The 22,520-nt window shown below is 36.5% G+C and overlaps 1 protein-coding gene across 3 annotated transcripts in view; it reads left to right on the top strand.

Moving 5' to 3' along the window:
* eys (eyes shut homolog) overlaps window positions 1–22,520 on the top strand; it is a 180,253-nt gene that overhangs the window by 33,898 nt on the left and 123,835 nt on the right. For all 3 annotated transcript variants that reach the window (XM_028007727.1, XM_028007726.1, XM_028007728.1), the window contains 12 exons: window positions 92–231; window positions 2,568–2,731; window positions 2,885–3,138; window positions 5,582–5,686; window positions 8,942–9,064; window positions 12,140–12,253; window positions 13,514–13,636; window positions 15,215–15,328; window positions 17,532–17,765; window positions 18,618–18,740; window positions 18,838–18,951; window positions 22,243–22,356. In XM_028007727.1, the coding sequence (XP_027863528.1) occupies window positions 92–231; window positions 2,568–2,731; window positions 2,885–3,138; window positions 5,582–5,686; window positions 8,942–9,064; window positions 12,140–12,253; window positions 13,514–13,636; window positions 15,215–15,328; window positions 17,532–17,765; window positions 18,618–18,740; window positions 18,838–18,951; window positions 22,243–22,356 (1,722 nt within the window). The remainder of the gene's footprint in view (window positions 1–91; window positions 232–2,567; window positions 2,732–2,884; window positions 3,139–5,581; window positions 5,687–8,941; window positions 9,065–12,139; window positions 12,254–13,513; window positions 13,637–15,214; window positions 15,329–17,531; window positions 17,766–18,617; window positions 18,741–18,837; window positions 18,952–22,242; window positions 22,357–22,520) is intronic.

The following is a 22,520-nucleotide window of genomic DNA, read 5'->3' as shown; positions in this document are numbered from 1 at the left end:
ATGGGTTAGTGGTACTGATTTCAGATCTATTTTTGCTTCCAAAGTATTGCATGCAGAAATATTTCATGTTTTTTTTATCTTCGTCTTGCAGGTTTTCAGGGAAAAAATTGCGAAATTGACATAGATGCATGTTCCCTACCAGACACTGCATGTCAATCAGGAACTCAGTGTTTGGACCTCCCTTATGGCCTTGAATACACCTGCCGTATACCCTGTCCTACAAATCTTCAGGTAGGTACAGTTTTTTGTCAGTTACCAAAATTATTTCTATTTACTAAATGCAATAATGAGCAAGATAATCTATATTCACTTTTTTTTTTTTTTTTTTTTACTTTCCTTAGCTGTGGAAATAGACATAAATCCTTTAGTATTTGGTCCAGTTGTCCTCCAATGTGTATTACTTGGGTCAAACATTTTAACTAACCTTGCAGTAGTTTGCTGGAATTTTGCTCTATTCTTTTTGACTGCTGTAGCAGTCAGGTTTGTAGGCCATTATGCTCACATGGACCTTTTCAGTTATGGGGACAGATTATCTTTAGGATTGTGATCAAGGCTTTTTGATGGACACCAAACCCTAATTAAGAATATTTTACTTCTAAAGCAAACTTCTTGATATCCAGTGTTATAAGTAAATTGGCTGTGTGCTTCTGCCCAATGGGCCCTTTGCAAATGCCGCGCTGACGTCACAACCGCATGCGCAAATGCGGCTCTCTTTTTTCCGCTTGGAGTTACCATGACAGCTAGAAAAGACAAAGTCGTATTTCAGACGCAAATAAAACAATACTATGCACTTTGTAGTCTTCCTAATATAATGGGCTTTTAAGTTTTCATGGATTTCCAAGCGGTCCTGAATTAAGAAGACGGTGGCTTGTAAATAATCGTTGCTACCAGTTAAAGCTAACGCCGCACAGCAAAGTTTACAGCCTTCACTTCACTCCGGATCAGCTTCTTCAGCCTAAAGAAGAAGGTAAAGGAGCCTCCTGTGTTATTTCCATGGAATCACTTCTGTATTGAGCCTGAAAGAGCGAGTGTTTTTTCACTTTCAATGAGAATGTTTAGCATCAGTGTGTACCTTTGCTTTTTTTAATTTTCTTCTGTTTGGGAGTTGAAATAGTCTCAATATTTTTGACCAAGACTTTTTATTTTTGGGACACAGCACATATCTCTTTTTTATATTAGATCAATGACTGGACATTTACATTCTGTTTATACTTGCACCTAATATTTATAAGAACAGATGAACCTTCCACCTGCAAGGGTTTCTGAATTGTACCCAGCGACGAAACAGGCTTGTGGAGGATCACAATTTTACTGCCTGATTTCTTATGATTTTCCAATAATTTTTATTATCTTTTACATTAGCCCACAAATATATGTACTTGATTCAGATCAATTGAAAAAGTAAAATCAGAACCCAATTTTATTTTTTAAATATATTTTATATATTTATGTGTACGATTCCAATGATACAGCTTTAATACTACTTTTTTTTAAGAACAATGAGACACCATGAAATTTCCATACAAAAAAATATTAAAATCTGTTATTGTTTATCTAAACATCTTAGGTATATCAACAGTTAACGACCCATTCTGCAATTAACTGCCACTGTGACTATTCATTGAGTCTTTTGACAAAAGATAAACATTATATGTCATAACTAAATAATTAGAAAATGTTTTTGTATTCTACTGACTAAAACCTAAAACCTCATGCATAATTTTGAACCTCTGAACTAAGTCTTAAAACACGTGAAACTTTGATAGTTTATTTTCAATCTTAAAATGTCTTAAAATTTTATTTTAAGATCGAAATGATGGCATTTTTTTTAGACAATCTTAAAAAAAGACAAAGCTTGACTTGTGTAATTGTCAGGATGTTTAAATTTTATCTGTATAATGGATGGAGCTTTACGGGACTACTCTCTATTATTTTATTTGAATGAGTGCCGTAGAATATTGACAGAATCTGTATTTTTGCATGTGATACTTTGTTGTGTGTTAGTAACTGAACTGATCATTTACATCAATAAAAAGTCTCACTTGAGCAGATGAACTACTCCAAATGACAGATGGGGATGGTCACTTGCTGTGGAGCAAGGCTTGCCTTGGCTCTTGTACATCATAGGCCATGATGACTGTATTAAACTGTGTCCCATAAGGCACTTCTTCCTTTGCTCCTTTGTTTCCCCTTTCCATAAATGCAGCTTCTAACCTCGTGTCTGCTTTGTTACAAGGAGCTCTCAGGAGCTTTAGCTCTCAATGACCATTGATCTTGTCTTGTAGGACATGATGTAGATGCCACCTGGAATACAGAGTGAAGCCCTCTATAAAACGGGAATCAGTATTCATGAGTGTGTCATGTGGCTGTAATGAAGCCCATTTTCACTGAGCCAGGAGCAAAAAATTATTAGGTTTTTCTTTGTGAAAAATAGCTATGATTCTGACCAGAATGAGCTCAGTTCAATCTGTGACATTAATGTAAAAAAAAAAAAAAGAAAGAAAGCTTTCATTTGCATCTATGATGTAATGACACATGTGCTTGACTAATTCATCTTTTATCAACAGCCGTGTGCCCATGGAGGTCGCTGTGTGCTGAATAATACCAGCAGCTACATGTGCATCTGTACACGTGGTTGGTCTGGTCAGAACTGCCGCATAAATGTCAACGATTGTGTCCAACACTGGTGTCAAAATGGAGCCACTTGTGTGGACGAGATTGATGGTTACAGGTAAGTTTTCAAGCCTTGATTGTCTTCGGGCCATTCTGGCACCAGAATGTCAATGATTTTAAAAGCTGTGACATTTACTGCGCTCCCTTTAGGGTTAAGAGAAATCTTCTAACTCACTCTTCTATTAAGAAATTCTCTTTAATCTGTTTCCAGTTGCCTTTGTCCCAGTGGATATACAGGGGTCTACTGTGAGCAGGACATTGATTACTGTGTCGACAGTCACTGCTCTGAACATGGTGTTTGCCTGGACCAGCGGTATAACTTCACCTGCCGATGCATGCTGGGATATGAGGGGCCGCTGTGTGATGTGGAAGTAAATGAGTGCAACAGCTTCCCCTGCTCTAACGGCGCCACCTGTGTGGACCTAATCAGTGATTATCGGTGCCACTGTCCCCCGGGGTTTGAGGGTATGAGACCATCTGATATGAATCCGAGCCCATTTTGCAGCTATTAATACAGCTGCTAGTTGAAGTGTCAGACTTTATAGTGTAGCCTTTGTTGTTAAAAACTAAACTTTTAAAACAAATTTTCAGTTTTTGGCAAAATTCACCAGTGTAAAACATGCTAAATGTATTTCTAAATACAATCCCAGACATAAAATTAATAAGTAAAGTAAAAATTAAACTAATTAAATTTGGGAATTTTGATATTTGACCTGACCTTACAATTTCTTCTTTGATAAGCCTAATTTCCTAATGTTTTCTGACTCTTTTTATTTTTATTTTTTGTATTTCCATAATATTTTACTGAAATATTTTTTTTATGTGGATACATTTATTTTGTGATGTAAAAGTCTTTAATAATTAATTGCTTTTGTCCCTCCTGGCAAAGGAGGAATACAAGTAGACCCATTCAATAGCATTTCCAAAAGTTGAAGAATACATAGATCTTTAATAATTCATCATTGCTTCCTCTATAGATCATCCTGAGTCATTGGCCTTCACTTTTGTTTTCTTCAGCTTGTTCCTTGGAATCTAAGCTTGGGGACTGAAATTGTGATGGAAGATGGCAAATTTTGTGTCTGCTGAACCATTTCTGTTGTTTTTGCATATATTTTGGATAATTAGCTTACTGAAATATCAAAGGTGACCCATTTTCAGCTTACTGGTAGACTGCACTACATGCTTTATTCAAAATCTGTTTTTTTTTTTTTTTCCAGAGGTCATAATACCATGGTTCCCAGTGATATTGGTAGAGAAACAGAGCCAACATAATTAACAGTAGATATGAAGTAGTTTTCCATATATCATGTTTTGTGATACTAATCTCAAGAGAAATGTTTCTTGCCAAGTAGCTGTATTGCCAAACAGTCCAAAGGGCTTGACAAAGCTTGACAAACCTTTTTTATATTTGAATCTATTGGATCTTGGTGACAAGCAAGCGCTATGATCCACTCAAAGTTATAGTTTTGACTTCAGCTTCTTGAGGGGTGATAATGCAATGCTAAATACTGATTCGTCTCAGAGATGAAGAGGAGGGAAAAGAAAAACCAAAAGAAAGAAGAAATTGATTTCTCACCAGATTATCAATGTAGTTTTTGTATTCCAGTTGTCCTAGAAATAAACCCACAATGAGAAAAATGCAGCTCTCCCCCCCACTCTGTTTCTTTAAAACAAGCTTTGTTTTTGTTTATCCTACTTCTCTTCATGATCTGACCTGTTGCTTTCTTTATCTGCTGTGTGTTTGGACTGGAACTACTAATGTCCCTGCCGGGGCGCAGTGCCAACATTTGCACAAAAATCTGGGCAGCATGTCCACAGAGAACCCTAGCGGACCCTAGACAGCATCGACTGTTGGTGAAATTTACGTCACACAGGCTTTGTGGTTGAGAGAACAGCAGATCTGACTGTAAGGCTTTGGTCTCATCTGAAAACCGATAGTTTCTATTAAAGTCCAGCTGTAGCAAAACCCGCATGTTTACATTTAGAAAAGTTAGACAGAGAACGCGCTTCCAAATAACCAATTGGCAAATACAGTCTAATGATTGTTATGGAGTTTTGGTTACATGACTACCCCAGGGGCCACTCATTACTGCTGAGCTTTGTAGATTTATACTGACTCCATTACTGTCTTAATTACTTTGCACATTGGCTGATCAACATTTTAAAAAATGCATGTCAGAAAAAAATGCTTTTGTTAACTAGGGAAAATGTACTTCTTAACATTGAACTTTTGAATAAATTCACCCAAAGGTATTGGCATTTTTGCCACTATGACCCTGTATACTTGGATTTTTCTCAAATTTTTAAGGTGAGATTATGCAGCTGCAATAACATTTAATGTATTTTAATGCTCTGTGCGCATGTTTATCAGGAGTTCCATTGAACTCTAGGTTGGTTCCATGTATTTTCATCCAGAATATAGGGTCATAGTGGCGAAAATGCCAATACCTTCGCTCCAGTTAAGATTACAGACAGAAAGGTGGTGCCCCATGGCTCAAAGAGAACCAAGAGTTCTGAAATATTGCTAGAGGCCAAAGCTGGTGGAGCTTTAAATTTTGTTAGGGAAATCATTAATCTATTCCATATCAAACATTTGCTTTGAGGATGCTAAAACTGAGGTTGCACCACTTATGCATACGCTTCAGCATAATGAATATATAATCATTTAACTGGATTTTGATTCAGTGCAATCAGAGTTGATCAGCTGTTCATGTTCAGTTCATTTTGTGGGTGAAATTACTTTTTTTTTCCTTGTTGGTTTTCTGAATATTGTGGTTATGGAAACAGAACAGCTATTATTTAATTTCGATAGCAGCAACAGGGAAAGAAGTTCCTCCATAACATCTTTTAACTGTGTTTCCTTGATCATCAACTAGAGATTATTAATTGATCTGCCTTTATTCTGTAGGAAGGACGTGCTTTCAGAATGTAAATGATTGTTGGTCCCAGCCTTGTCTAAATGGAGGCTCATGTGTGGATCTGATAAATGACTACATTTGTCACTGTCCTCTTGGTAAGTAGCGTGCACTTGTGCATTATTGAGGATGTTTACAAAAATACTCCGCTATTAATTATCAGTGACTGTATCTCGGGAATACATGAAAGATTTTTTCTTTGAACAAATTGTTTTTTCTTTTTGATAGTGTTTCGCATTTTGTCAAGAATGCACTTCCAAATATAGCAAAGAAACAATGGATCGTTTAGTCTGGTCTTTTCAGTTTGAATGCAAGCTTTTAGTAGAGCTCCATGTAAGGAAAACAGAAGCAATAAATCTTTATTACAGATTGCAGATAGAAAGAAAAGATAGAAAAAAAACTCTTTTAGAATAAAGGTGAAAATCAATGTCCGTGTTTACCATTTGTTTAAAACACAGACTCCAGACAGGGTCTCTACATGGGCTATGACAAAGGGAGGTGTTGCTTTTCTTTGTGTGCATCTGGTTTTATTTTAACTTATCATAATAAAATATTTGATGCCTTCTGGTTTGAACATGTCATGCTGCAATGGCCAATCCATTTGCTGCTGTATATGCACAGTAAGTAGCAAACAGCCACACTCAGAATTCAGAAACAATGATCTGAGAACCTCTGTATATTCTGGGGTGTGATATTAGTTTCAAGATTTTGGAGATTTTTTTAACCAAAGTTTTGTATATTGTATTATTAACTAGACTAAGTTTACATTTTGTCTTTTTCTTTCTTTTTTGATTATAGATGCATAATGTTCTTTTACAGTATGCAGGTCCTACTACACGGACGATTTTTTTTTTGTTTTGTTTTTAGAAAACGTAAAATGCATCTCAGGACCCCAGTAAATAATCTACTTTCAGTATTTTCTGCCTCTTGTTTAAATTAGATTTTGGCAGAAACAGAACACCGATGTGTGAGCAAAGCTCCCATTACTGTTTTAATTTCAGTGACAGATTTATAAACAGGTGTTTTTGATCTCCTTTGTCCCTTTCAGAAATCCAATTAGATAAATGCTCTGCCAGGTTTACACGCTTCTCCCTGCAAAACATACACAGAGGGACACAAACAGAAAAAAAACAACTTTTTCAGATTTTAGCTATTTGTGTATTTTTCATCTTTATTTGTAATTTTTTTGTCACTAATTATTTTTTCTCTTTTAATCATTTCCTTTGCACCTTTCCTTTATCAGAAACCAACACATTTTCCAAAGGAGTTCAACAAAGATTGCCCATCTCAATTCCTTAATTTGTACTTCAGTGTCAAAAATTTTAATTTTGCTTCCACAAGTGTATTAATTACTTGCTTTGAATTCCAGCATATTGTCTAGATGCCTAAATGCAATGAGTCACTGCAGCATGTTTTGCTGTTTGTGTTCACTAGTAATTTAACAATTTAGCTAATAAGGTGGTATGTAGCTGTATTAGCCAAATTTGGTAATATGCCATAGGTAAGAAATAAAATGATCAACAATCATACAGCAACAACAATATTGTATCAAGATATGGCCTCAAAAACAAGCTTGCCTGGCAGTGTTAGTACTCCAACCTGAATTCAGCTTTCAAAATAACACCAGGCCTTTAAACCATTTAAATAAATCAAACTTCATATCTGGTAGCAATCTGAATTTGCTGAAAAAGTCAAAAGGGCAATTCTTATGGAACCTCCTTCTCTGTTGCACTAAACCACTAGCTGCTGTCTGATAGAGAAGGGAGGTCCCATTTGGAGATGGTGACACTGTAAAAGTGACATTCCTTCATGCAACATTAACCTCAAAGTGAATTGCATGCACAATTGGTTATTAAACACTTCTGAAACACCCTGTTGGAGGCAATAGCTGTCCATTAACTAGTCAAGGCAACACATAATCTAATGGGAAAAGGGTAACTGGAAGGTCATCAAACATCTAGATAGATGTGATGATGTAAAGTAAACTCCTTTGGACTTGGGTTCCAATGTGATAAAAACTAAGCTAACTTAAAGGTAAATGTACCCATAACTTATTGCAAATGTTTTCTTTCTAAATGGACTCCAGTTTTCAAGCACTCACAGCATGCAAGCAAAAGTAATAATGCACGAACTTTAGAGGAAGTAAAATGAAAATAAGGGAACAATATGTATTGTACATATTTCCAGCCACTTTTATACATAAAGAAATAAAAAAAAATGATTGTTGTGGCATTGCAAATATTCTTATTTTGTTTCACAGCAGAGTAGCTGACTATTCTGTCTGTAAGGTGTTCATTTTGTTTATTACTGAGACAGCGGCAGGTCATTTTTGCAAATTGCACTCTGTAGCACCACCCTGAAGGTACTGTAGCACCACCCAGTACTCAGGAGAAGGTAAAGGTCTAAACAGTTTGTGTCCAAGATGTGTGTTGTCTGCAGAGATGTTAGCTGTCCTTTTCCTGACATCAGAGCTGTTCCCGTCCTGGATGTAAGAAGTCATATGAAGTCTCTTGACAGCTAGGGAACCCAGCATTACACATTTGTACTTCATGAGGTTTTCTTACTAGTTAGTGACATCTGATTTGTATAGATTTATGTTGACTTTAGCTGTTATAATTATTAATTTTAGTTAGAGATCATCAATCATAATTTTTTTGTCTGATTTAGGATCTTTGCTTTGAACGTCTCATTTCAATTTTAGCCAATGTTGATTTCTCTTTAAGGCTACAATTAAAACAATATATTTTATAACTAAGACAAAATCATGAACAAATTACATGTTATACTGTCCCAATTCAATGACAATAGCACCCAATGTATAATTTATCCCAAAACAAAATTATTTGGGTTTGTCACTATTTAAAATTGCAGATAATTTACTCCCTTGAATTAAAAAATGGAAGTCATTTACACACAATATACATTGATGTAGTACTGTCTGTGTAAAGATTATATACTGTGATTTTAAATTCAAATACGTAAAACAAACCAAAGTAGTCTATTTAAGTTAGATTAATGATCAATCATTCTGTCTCTGTGCTTTATTTAACTCTAGATATTGATGTTGGGATCAGTTGGTGACATGCAGACATGCAGCTTGTGTGCTAGATAAATTTGATGTAGATCAGTCTGATATGGTGAGCTGTTGTCAATGATTTTACTCAATTAGCATACTGCATAGCAGGTAGATTGTAAAAGGAAGGAATCAATACTATTAATCTGCTGAAAATATATAAAGCCATACAACTATGATGATGAGCTGCTGGCCTATATGTTTTTTATGTTTATTAATTCACTTTGCCTGGGCTTGATTTTCATGTCTTAACATGAATTTTCTATATCTATGCTTCCAGGATTTAAAGGAAAAGATTGCTCTGTGGATATTGACCTTTGCTCATTTGGACTATGCAGCAAACACACATTAATATGCACCGAGAGCAGGGATGGGCAGAATGTCTCTTGCACATGTGAAAAAGGTGAGTGAGACCTTTAACAGGGGTGAATAGTGAAAGGGAGAGTGTGTTGTAGAGTTGTGTGTGGAGTGTGTGTATTTCTGATCTCTGAAGGCTTGACAAAGATGACTTGACTGTACTGAAAAGATAAGGTGATCTAAAGGACAAACGGTAGCTTCAGGGAGTATTCATTTGGCACATTTTTTCATTGTTTTCACAAGATTCTATAATTCACTCTGTGTAGAAAAGAAACCTCTTTGCTGATTCACAAAAAAATGGTCATTCTCTGTATAAGCAGTTACATTCGACCAGGAGGGTTTTAATTTCTTTCAGAGAGGATGAGTCTCATCAGTTGCCGAAAGAAATTACTCAGAAGTGAGTGGGTTAGACTTGAATGAGCTGTGCAGAGTGTCTAGGCTTTATGATAAAAGGAGCCCTTCATGTTGAACTACGTCCACATGCACCGGGAATCATGCTGCTCATTTCTGGATGCTGTCAGCCTGCTGGAACTAAAAACATTTTTCCTATCACGCCAAGCATAATTCACTCTGGAGCAGCTAGAGCCTCTCTTTTCAAACGGATGGCTATTGCATAGAAGTTCATGTAATGCAATCAATAACTGTAACATCATTACTCCTGTTGCATTTATGCTTGGCATATGTCAGAATGAAGGATTGTGAGTGATTTCTTATGTAAATGAAAGCAACCTCCACTATGCTGCATTTCCCAGATCACTTCTCAAGGGTAAACTTTCAATTGCTGTCTTGTTTAAATGTCTCTTGTCAGCGGCTTTGACATTCAGATTATCAACTTTAATCCTTGCAGCTAACTGGTGCTAAGTTTCCTTTTTATTCTATATATTGTATAAAAATATTTAGACCTGGTAGAATGCCTAATTGTGAAGTGGAACGAACAAGAGATATGGTTTTTAAAATTTTTTCATTAAGTACAATAAATGCATTTCTCAGAGGACATGGTACTCACAATGAAACATGATGATGGCAGCATCATGCTTTGGGGATACTTTTATTCAGAAGATAAAGAGAAAAGTAGTTAAAGTTAATGTAAAAATGGATGGACCACTTTTCAGGTCAATCCTGGAGAAAGACCTCTTCAATTCTTCAAAAGACTTGAGATTGCAGCAGATGAAAATTTTTCATCTGCTGCTGTAATGTATTGAAATATTGACCCTTTAAGAGTTAAGAGCAAAACATATTTATGTGTTAGAGTGGTCCAGTGAAATCCCAGAACTAAATTCAATTGAGACTTCAATTGTAGCACATTTTGATACAGACAAATTTTTTCCAATCTGACTGAACTTGTACCACTTAGAAGATGCAAAAATGTCACTCTTTAAATATGCAAAGCAGATAGTGACATACTCTGAAAGAAATGCAGCTGCATTTTCAGTCAGATGTGACTTCTGAATTATTGACTTGGGTTCTGATTACTCATTTATTCTTCTCACCTTTGAATTGTTAACAATAATTGAAAAAAAAAAAATATATATATATATATATATATATATATATATATATACAGTATATACAGTACAGACCAAAAGTTTGGACACACCTTTTAATTCAATGGGTTTCCTTTATTTTCATGACTATTGACATTGTAGATTCACACTGAAGGCATCAAAACTATGAATAACACATGTGGAAATATGCACTAAACAAAAAAGTGTAAAACAACTGAAAATACCCCTTATATTCTAGTTTCTTCAAAGTAGCAACCTTTTGCTGTGATTACTTCTTTGCACACACTCTGCATTTTCTTGATGAGCTTCAAGAGGTCGTCACCTGAAATGGTTTTCACTTCATAGGTGTGCCCTGTCAGGTTAATAAGTGAGATTTCTTGCCTTATAGTCATGAAAATAAAGAAAACCCATTGAATTAGAAAGGTGTGTCCAAACTTTTGGTCTGTACTATATATATCTATACTTTTAATTCTACTTTTTAATTATGCTTTACTTTATTTTGGTCTGTAAAATCTAAATAAAAAACATGGACTTTGTGTTTGTAATGTGACAAGGGTTTAGGGAAATCACTATATTTTACATATATCTATTTTCAGAGTTGTAATTTTTTCACCCATTATCTAAACCATAAACAATATTTAATCCTAGCTTATATTTAAATGTAATATTCAACATTAAAGAAGACGTTAGGATCATTTGTAATTGGTTGCTGGGGAAAATCTGGATGTTTAGCTACTATACCACTCAGAGATTAATTTCCATATTTCAGGTGGGTTTTGAATTAAGACTTTTTGACGGAGGCATTGTTTTCTTGCGCATGGTTTGTAAAGAGCAGCTTTGCAGTGTAAGATGTTTTTGTGCCATAATATTACTTGAGCTCCATTATTTGTTTCATCAAACGCTCTTTCTGGCATAAGATTTTTTTTTTTTTGCCATCATGCAGGTTTCTGCTGTGCAGCAGTTGTTTTTGTTTGGCTTCTGTTTCTGTATTTTGTCACTGTTATTTTTGCTGGAAACTGCTTATTCTGCAGCCAAGCAGATGCTGCGACTGTTCCTTTTATACATTTTTTTTTCTATCACATATCTAATTGTGCAAAGCATCTCGAGCAGCTCATATTCTGTTTTACCTTGGCTGACTATGTGAAACATTCATATTGTACCCACTGTACATACAAATTCTTCTGTGGGTTAATTTAAGGTCAATCCACATGCAGGCCATTTTCTGCTTGCGGTAAAATGACTTAAACACAGAAGTTTCTTTTCTTTTGTGTGTGTGTACAAATGTTTGTGGGCGTGTGCCTACGTGTGTGCTGATGCATGTTATTTGATGTAGTTCTGTCTGTGTATAGATTGACTTTGATTTTGAAGAAGGCATTTGGCCTGTTTCATGTAATAAATCAGGAGGGCAATGATGGGCTCTTATTAAACATGATTAAATGATCCAGTGAGCTGAGTCTGCCTGTTCTCAGCAAGCTCTTTGAATCAATACAAGCATTGAAAGCCAGCTTTTGTTTGTGAAAACAAAGTCATGCTGATCCTAATTGGCTGAGGAATGAACCCAGGCGAAAAGATCTGAAATAAAGAAATTCTTCTCTCTTCTTTAATATGTGCTGCAGGGTATGGAGGTGCATTTTGTGAAGTAAATCTCAGTGAATGTGAATCAAAGCCATGTCAGAATGGAGGAATTTGTGTGGATGACCTTGACCAGTATCAGTGTTTGTGCTTGGAAGGTAAGTTCCAGGGAATTTACAATTCATAGAAAAAGAGTCCTTTATAGCAACTGTATGTTGCTTTGTAAGATATTTGAACATATTTAATATAAACTCTAATGGTACACAAAAGTTTATATAATTGAAGCTTTAGAAAATACCTTTGGAACTTCTGCAGAATAAATTAGGCCACATCCACCCTAATTTCCATATAGAAATGCTAAAATTCCACTTGGGCATTTCACATCAAATACACGATGCAAACTTTGACATTCAGCATTATAAGAGAGACTTGAATTGGTGATACAGTAATCATTTACTTTGGCTTACTGTTAATGTGACAGTGATTCATGGTTAGTTTGAAAGATAATTTAATTGAAAAGATTTTTACTGTATATAAGTTTTGAGGGGGAATACAAAAACATTTCACTGCACGGATAGTAGTTTGCAACTGAAAGACTTTCCAAACCAGTGTCCACAGGTTTCTGTACACCGAGCAAAGCCAAAACTGAAACCAGGCTGCAAGATGCTAAAATAAGTCTTATTATTATTATTATTATTATTATTATTATTTCAGTAATTAGAATATTCATAAGGTCAACTATTATTCAAAAAATTTCTCAGATCACATAAAAGAAATTTCACTTGCATCATTAGTTTAACGAGAAATAAATCCCAGGTAGTTTTTTAGTAGAGTTGACACCTTACCAGTGAAATATCTCTGACTAAACCTTGATTGCAGGTGAAGTCTGTTATGCATTTTTAATGAAGTCAGAATAATTGTCAAATTTTATGACTTGGAGAGAGATGGAAATTGGTTCCATGGTCAGTTTGAGAAATGATGAGGGTTTGACCTGCACCGATGGTGCTGATAGCTAAGCATTAGTCATAGCTCTCCTGTAACTCCGGTGTGTGACAGTGCTAATGATAGTCATTTTGTAGCGCGACCATGCAGTGGAATATGTTTATGAGAAACAGAATGAAAAAAATGACTCACTTTTACTTCATTGCTTTAACCTTTTATTGTGGAAAAAAACACCCAAGGTGCAAATTAAAATTCATTAGAATGGAAAAAAAAAACTGTTAAGGCAGAAAGTGGGGAGAAATTGCATTTCATTTTTTTCCTTTCCACTCATCAGTATGTATTTGCAAACATATGATGAGCTTTCATTGACAAGTCGTGTCAGATTTCATCACTTCTGATACCAATTAGTATCTTTTCAAGTCTCGTGTTTATTGACATTCACGCACCAATTCTGATGCTATTTTTCTTTTTCTCAGGCTTTGGGGGTTTCAACTGTGAAATCAACCATGATGAATGTGTCCACGGGTACTGCGCCAATAATTCCACGTGTATTGACTTGGTTGCAGACTATGAGTGCATCTGTCCTTCAGGGTTTGGTGGTGAGTTATCTTTATCATTTCTCCTGGCAGTCCTTAAAACACAGAGCATAGATTGATAGCTCCTGAGTGCTGATAACTATCAACCTGTCCCTTTGTCACATCCAAGAGCTCACTCACTATTTCCCAAATGAGTGCACCTGACTGAGAATTGTGTTATAACTGTTTCATCTCCTGTAAAAACCAAAGATCAAAGTTTTGAAGTAAAGTGAAGTGAAACTAATACCATAACATGTACTCCAAGTATTTTACTATGTTCAAAGGTATGTTGTATACAGCGCACAGTAATGTAAGTTTTGTTATCATTTGTCTCATGTGTTATATGTACCGTATGATGTTCTTTACACAGACACATATCAGCTACGCTCAATAGCAACATAACCCTTACAGGATCCCATACCACACATGAAATACACTACAGTAGTTTAAATCCCTGCTTGTGATGGAAAAAAAATATGTCCATCATACATCATTTTGAAACTGTGCACATCATTAATTGAACACATATCTTGCAATCTTGTACAATTCCACTTAAAAACAAATAAATATATCAGAGAGAACAACATATAGGACAAAGGTGCGAAAACCTGGTTGCACTGGCCATTTAAATTGTCATCCAACTTGACATAAGTTCAAATTGTATCTCAAAAATGAATCATCAACGTTTTTGTTTATTGCCTTGGGTTTGGTGTTTTGCTGTGACCTGACTAGGGTTGGCTAGATCATAGCCTGAATGATCCATACTCTTACACGGTTTTGAACATCTTATTTATTTAAAAGATGTATTTTGCATGAGATGTAACAAAAATAGGAGTAAAAGTATGGCTTCAGAATGAATTATTATGGAGAAAACAATATTAATAACTATATTAATAGTTTCCTTTACTATTTAAAAGTAAATAAACCAGCGTGTTGTGGTGGTGCAGGGGTAGAGCACAACCCACGTACGGAGGCCTTAGTCCTCGATGTGGCCGTCGCAGGTTCGAGTCCCGACCTGATGGTCTTTGCCGCATGTCTTGCCCCTTTTTCATTACCCACTTCTTTCCTGTCTGCTCACTCTCAAATCAAGGCCACTAGAGCCAAAAAACGTAAATAAACCAAATGACAAAATTGTGATTAATTTTGACAAAAGGTAATTCCTATTTCCTTAAACAAAATCATAACTTGAAAGCAGAATAATATATTCATCCCAGTCATTTTTGTCTGACACTTAAATTTGTGTTAAGATCTAAAACATGAAGTGTGACCAAATAAAAGCAAAAAGAACTCTTGAAATAAATTATTATGGTCTATTGGATCAGAAAGCAAGTACTACAAGCCAATAGCTCAATGGAATCTGCAGGTTTGCTTATAGAAACTTTTAAAACTATTTTTGAATGATTAACTGAGTTTACTGTGCTGTTTGATAACAAGGATAAATTGGAAGGTATGTCGTATTGAATTGAAGTGAATTTTTGCAAAGAGCTTTGAGACAACATTTGTTGTGAATTGCAAAGCCATTTAAAAAGAGATGTGAAAAACTTTTTTATAACTACTGCCATTTACTTGTCTTATGGATGTTATCCATATCAAATCTTTCAGGTAAGAATTGCTCCATACCTTTGTCTGCATGCACAACTGACCCACACCTCTGCAGAAATGGAGCGACTTGTTTACTTTCTTACACTGAGGAAGTACAGTGCATTTGCCCTTTAGGTAATGATTTTTTTTTAATATATATATATATATAATTTGAGTTATGTGAATTTATCTAAATTCCTATTTGATTTAATACATGGGCTAAGTCTTTAGTCTTATTTATGATATAGTGGTGTGGTGAATATAGATTACACCATGTTAGGCTATTGTGTTTGCCTGGACCTTTTCATGCTTAATGCGGCCTCCTTTGTGAGTTCTGTCTGTAATGAAAACATATTAATGTTGTATATTGCTGTGAAATCAATGACAAACACATTAACCTCTGAACATAATCACAGCTTATTTGAAGCCACTACCAGTGTGTTCTTTTTTCTTTTTACCAATTTCTTCTCAGTCTGCTTAAATAGTAAAAATCAGCAACAATAAAAATCACAGGCAACTGGAGCATCATGTGAAATCAAAATACCATATTTTCCGCACTATAAGGCGCACCGCATTATAAGGCGCACCTTCAATGAACGGCCTATTTTAAAACTTTTTTCATATATAAGGCGCACCGCATTATAAGGCGCATAGAATAGACGCTACAGTAGAGGCTGGGGTTACGTTATGCATCCATTAGATGGAACTGCGATAAAGGGAATGTAGACAAAATAGTCAGATAGGTCAGTCAAACTTTATTAATAGATTACAAACCAGCGTTCTGAAAACTCGTTCATTCCCAAAATGAACAGCTGTTGCTTCCTCCACTTCCGCACCATTGATTCGTTCATGTTAAATTCTCTCTCTGCTGCTCTATGGGCTCTTTGCACCTCAGCTTAATGATGTACATGGAGCCGAAGCCCCGACAATAATCTGGAGAAAGGTTTTAACATGTTCGCCTTGTTATACACAGATACGAAGGTGAGTTTTACTTTCTTTAAACTTTGTAGCTAACATTAGCTTTAGCTTATGCCGGACATTTTTCTTGTAAAAATGTGCTATCTAAGTATCTAAACATTTTTCATCATTCATTAACGGACAATGTTTTTACCTTATGTTCAAGTATATTACGTGGTTTATTGTCGTTAGTGTCAGAGACCAAGTAACGGGGAATTTACGGTTCAGGCTTTTTGCTTCTGAAGCACAACGAGCCCATAGCTTAACATTAGCTCTGGTGTCGGAGTTCTAGTTCAGCTGACGGTTCAGGTTCAAAGTTATTGCTTTTAGAAAAATATGGCCGTGTTCCTTAAGGTCTCCGTGTTATTTCGCTTTATTAGTTTTGCATGCTTCTTGTGAAGCAGGACGGTGTTTACAGCAGTTTGTACAGGCGGATCAGTAGCTCGGCTGTCTGGCTCTGGTCTGCTCTCTCGTTCCGTAAACTCGCTCTTTCAGGCTGAATACAGAAGTGTTTCCATGGAAATAACACAGAAAGCTCCTTTACCTTCTGCTTTAGGCTGAAGAAGTTGATCCGGAGTGATGTGAAGGCTGTAAACTTTGCTGTGCGGCGTTAGCTTTAACTGGTAGCGACGAATATTTACAAGCCACCGTCTTCTTAATTCAGGATCGTTTGGAAATCCATGAAAACTTAAAAGCCCATTATATTAGGAAGACAGCAATGTTCATAGTATTGTTTTATTTGCGTCTGAAATAAGACTTTGTCTTTTCTAGCTGTCATGGTAACTCAAAGCAAAAAAAGAGAGCCGCATTTGCGCATGCGGTTGTGACGTCAGCGCGGCAGGTGCAAAGAGCCCATTCCCGTGTTCTACTGTGTGACTGATCGCCTTGAGCTTAAACTCTGCGTTGTAAGCATGTCTCTTAATAGGAGCCATTTTGGGGTCTTTACACAAAACCCAGCTTGCACCGCTGGCTGCATCGGCGGCTGCTTTCCCCCATTTCTTCTTCTACGGGGAAAATGAAGTTGGCGTCTGCTTTCCCGTTTCTTCTTCTACAGGGAAATGAAGTTGGCGCCTGCTTTCCTCCGTTTCTTCCTCTACGGGGAAAATAAAGTCAGCGTCTGCTTTCCCGTTTCTTCTTCCACGGGGGAAAATGAAGTCGGCGGCTGCTTACCGTAGTTGCGAGACCTGTTGTGGCTCAATATTGGTCCATATATAAGGCGCACCGGATTATAAGGCGCACTGTCGGCTTTTGAGAAAATTGAAGGTTTTTAGGTGCGCCTTATAGTGCGGAAAATACGGTATGTGAATCCTACCATGTGTAGGTAGGCATAAGGAAACCGCTTATGGCACATCACTCTCTTCTTTGATCCTACCTCTTTCAGGCTACAGTGGCAGAGACTGCTCGTCGTCGGTGAATCAGTGTGTGTCAAATTCATGTGACCCTGAAGGGACCATTCTCTGTGAAGACCTGAAAAGTACTTATAGATGTGTGTGCCATCATGGCAACACGGGAACACACTGCGAGACACCTATAAACCACTGTGTTGACGGCCTTTGTCAACACGGTTCAGTATGTGTGGATCTGTCAAGAGGTTTCAAATGCGATTGTTTACCAGGTGGGTTCACCCTTCAGCTGAAGCTTGTTTCGTACAGAGGCATTCCCTCGACTGAATCATGTACATAGCAGGCACACTTCCAGCTGATGCTTTCACTTGTTCAGCTTTCTTCTCTGTAGGAGTTTAATCTCTTTGGCCTTAAGCAACAACTTGCAATAGCCTTTATGCATTGTGTAAGTCAGGGCTTAGCTCATCAGGATGCGAGTTGACTTCAAAGCACTGATAATGCGCAGGATGTCTGTGTGTTGGAATGTGTTGGATTTTTATCAAAGTAAGAGTCTACTGTTAGGGAAAGTACAGGCAAATCCATACATTTTAGGTTTATATTATTATAATATAATTTATCAACGCAAATATATTTGTTTACCTAGTAGTGGTAATAATAAAAGAACACACAAAAAGTAAAAATATGAAAATAAAAAAAGCATTATTGTCAATGACAAAAATTATTATGCTGGCCCGTGTTATATCACAGGCAAGATCAATGACACATAATGTGCAACACTGGATAAGCTGTGATATTTCAATGACATCATTATGTCATATTATGTTATATTTGTATATCTACATGTGCACATGTACATGAGCGTTTTGCTCAGAATAATGTACCTAAATGATTACTTCACTTGCTTGATAATACAGAAGAAGAGGGTAAGTTTAACTAAGCGTATCCATCTTCCTTAATCTTTTCAGAAACGTTAGATTGTATGGAAAATATACCATTTAATGTATTTGACACACATTTGATATAGAGTCATCAATCAATCATATATTTGTAGCAGTGGTCGCAGCAGTCGCATAACAGTATTCCGATGTTTTATCAAGAATGAGCCAACAGTCTGTTGTCTACAGGTTTAACAGGCCAGTTTTGTGAGATAAACATTGATGATTGTGAACTGGATCCATGTGGACTCCTCAGCATTTGTAAAGACTCTCTGAATGGCTATAATTGCTTCTGCGCACCTGGATTTATTGGTAAGTGAGAGTTATCTTGAAGTCATTCCTTTTGAAATGATGTGGCTTTTTCTGTTTTAAGAAGCAATCAACATATTCTGCTCTCAAACATTTTTAGGAAATAACTGTGAGATCGAAGTGAATGAATGTCTGAGTCAGCCTTGTGAAAATGGGGGGTTGTGCATTGATGAGCTCAACTCATTTAGTTGCGACTGTCCTGCCGGAATAACAGGTGGGTAATAATTTCTTAGATTCTTTATCTTCCTTGTTAATTTAAGATACACTTTTAAAGCATTTTTCAGTTATTTATAAATTATGTAGTCATAACAGTCAAAAATTGTTTTTTAAATCGCTTCTATCAAATCTGATGGATTTGACGGTTGTGAGTTCAGTTCACACTTTCCTCCTCTGCCACGTCTCCAAGGATCCTTTGACAAGTTGTCTACTGATCACTCTCACCTGCTATTCACTCACAGATCTCTATGTTGTTTATTTAACTAGTGTCACAGCTGTCTCCTTAGTCTTATGACAGCCACTACAAAAGCTGTTTTTAGTAGCTTTTAAAAGAAACTGTAGGTGTTTAAAAAAGATGTAGCTCAGAGAATAAAAACTAACTTTAATATTCAAGTATGTAGGTATACAATTATCAATTAGATTGCTATAAAAATGTACACCTGCTTAAATGAGTAATTAACAGAATGATCAGTTGTATTGTAAATACAACTGATCATCTAACACTGATTAGCTGACGGACATTCCTGTTCACAACTGAGCAGTGAGAATTAAAATGCATTTAAAGTCCAATTACAACATTAAATCAGGATGCCACTCAAATATCCTTTGATATTTTGCTATCTTAACTCTGACTTTGTTTTGCAACATTGTGTGTAAAGGATGATTATGAATACACTATGCATGCTATTGATCTTCAACATTTTATGCGTTTTCAACAACGCGTGCATCAATCAGTTTATCAGTGCAATTTTGATTGATTGCTCCCGAGTTTTTTATTACATTAAAAAGTTGTACTCTCTAGTTGGCTATCTGCTAATAAAGCAACAAACTGACTGAGAAAGAGGACATCAAATGTGTTCTCTGAAAAATCACATTCAGGGTACACACTGAACTGTTACAGACTTTAGACATTTTGATTCTGGATCAACAGAAATAAATGGGCTGCATTTACTTCCTGCCCTTCATCTGCATTGGGTGACGTCAGTGCTACTTTGTCTGAAACCCAGCAATAGCAGAAAGTTGTTTTTCCACCGTTAGCACACTTAACAGGGAGAACATGAGGTTGAGTGAAAATGTTCAGACCTTACTACAGGCTCTGATTGGTTGTTTTTGGTCAGGAGCGGTGCATTTCTTCAGACTGGAATAGTAGCTCAGGGAGGAGGAGGAAGACATTGATTTGTTCAAAGATTATCTGTCTCATAGCAAACTGTGACAGTTTTAGCAAATATGTAAAAAACATATTAATAAAAGTTACAAACTTCAGGTTTAATGAAATTCACATCAGAAAGACATACACACACACGCCCACGCCCCCACACACGCAATCCCAGGATGTTTTGTAATATATTCCATCGACTCATTGGACAAATGAGTCCATGGACAAATGGAAAAATTTGCATTCCATCAAGCCTGGTGTAAAACTAACACAGCATTTCAGATTCATCAATTGGGCTGTCTTGTTGGTGGTAGTGTGATAGGCTGCCTCAGGACCTGAACAACTTGCCATTATTGAAGGACCATGACTTCTGCTCAACACCAGAACATCCTAAAGGAGAATGTTCGGCCATCTGTTCGTGACCCTTAGCTCAAGTGCATTTGAGTCAACAAAAATCCAATTGAGATGCTGTAATGTGTCCTTTAGGGCTGTTCAGGCAAACCCTGTGGCCTTTGGTTTGTGACCTTAAGCTAAACTGCGCTTTTAGTTATTCAGACCATGATCTGAAGCAAAACAAGTCCACCTCTTATGCTGTGTTCAGACAAAATACAATTTGAGCACCAGGGGTGCCTAGTTTACATGCAATGTGGATGTGCGTCTATAGGAAGAGTCAAGAAGTCTTGTGGTGAGCCTAGTGTTATGTCTTTGCATTTTGAGCATTATAACACTCACATCAAGTGCTGCTGACACTGGAGGTGGAAAATCATAACTTTTGCCGCTAGATGCAGACGTCAACTAATAAGAGATTATGCTATGTGACGTAGTGGCCTCTAGTTGGTGTCCTGGCAGAAGATGTAGGTACCAATTCTGGTCAACAAAGTGCATCCTCCCGCTTTCAGTAAATAAAGCCAAGCCAATTTCTCGATTTTATCCGCCATTGTTCAAAGAGACCCAGAGAGGAAAAGAACGCAAAAGCCAAGACGCTCCTCCCAACATGCATCTAGAGCTTTTTTGATGCTCGATATCACTGTCTGACTTCAAAGTGCACAAGCATCTAACTTGAGGCGCTTTACACATTTTTGACGCACAGAACACGTTCGGTCTGAACGTAGCATTAGCTGCCCATAAAAATAATGTTTTGAAATGGCTTGATCACAAAGTCTGGACTTGAATCAAATTGGAATGCATAGCATGACCTTATAGAAGCCATGTATGGTTCAAATTAGTCTAATGAGACTAAGCTAAAATAAGGTTACTTGAAAGTGTTGCAACTGTGGCCACCAAGGATAGCTCAACCAATTATTAGCTTTAATCAGTTGTTACTTTTTTACCCAGGGCCAGGTTTGTTAGAATTGTTTTGTTTTTTTCCCCTTTTTACTAACAGAATTTACTTAATTTCTGTTAATTTAACTAGCAGAAATTTAATTCTGTTATTAATTTGTTGGATTCAAATCATGTGACAAAATATAAAAAACTGAATACATTTTAGATTTTTACTTTATTTAACATGTTTGCTTAAGAAAAATCGAAACACAGCTAGAGATTGTTCTTGGTTTTCATGAACTTAAAAATCTTAGCATTTTTCCAAAGTGTTTGTGAAAGTCACTGTTGTCTTTCTTACTGACAATACACTTTGACCAAAAAAAGAAAATCAATATGTCAACATGAACTACATGCAAACCTTCATGGCTCATCTTCAGGGAAGGTAGTGAGGCCTTAAAGCAAGTTCTGTCCTTTGTACTGTTACAAGAGCAGCACAAGCAGTACTCTGTAATTACATGAATTGTTGGCGTAATTCAAAGACCCATTATCATGTTGGCATTTCACACTTTGTAACAGCCTCCTCTTGCGCTCACACAGGCTGTAAATGTGTGAGACAGTGATAGCACAAAAAGGAAAAGGAAACATCTTGTGGCTTAGTGTGTTTGCTGATCAGCTGCTTTGTTGTCTTTGCCCCAAAAAAGTGGAGCAATGCACAGCCTATAATGGGTCTATAGAGCTGGTGTACCTATTTTTTTTTACCTCTTTGTTTTATCACATTTATTGTTACTGTAAACCAAACCGTCACATGAACACTTGTCATGGTTTTACTTTATTCATCTTTTGTTTTATTTCATGTTGTTTTTATCACAGGTAACTTCTGTGAAGTCAATATAGATGAATGCATTTCCTCTCCTTGCCTGCACAATGCTACATGTGTCGACCTTCTTCAAGGCTATGAATGTGTTTGCAAGTTTGGCTTTACAGGTTTGTACATTTTGCTAAGGGGAATTCTTAATCTTTTGTCTCATTTAGACTTCTAGAATTTTCTGACTTTCTACCACCTGCTCTAATAGTCTTGCTAGCCACGTGCATCAGATTATAGAAAAATTTCTGATTTCCAGTAGAAACTTTAAGTTGAACAATAAGCT

The sequence above is a fragment of the Xiphophorus couchianus genome, chromosome 22, assembly GCF_001444195.1.
Source record: "Xiphophorus couchianus chromosome 22, X_couchianus-1.0, whole genome shotgun sequence".
NCBI classification, from domain to species: domain Eukaryota; kingdom Metazoa; phylum Chordata; class Actinopteri; order Cyprinodontiformes; family Poeciliidae; genus Xiphophorus; species Xiphophorus couchianus.
Note: the sequence above shows the minus strand (reverse complement) of the source record. Positions and strands in the feature narration are given on the sequence as shown.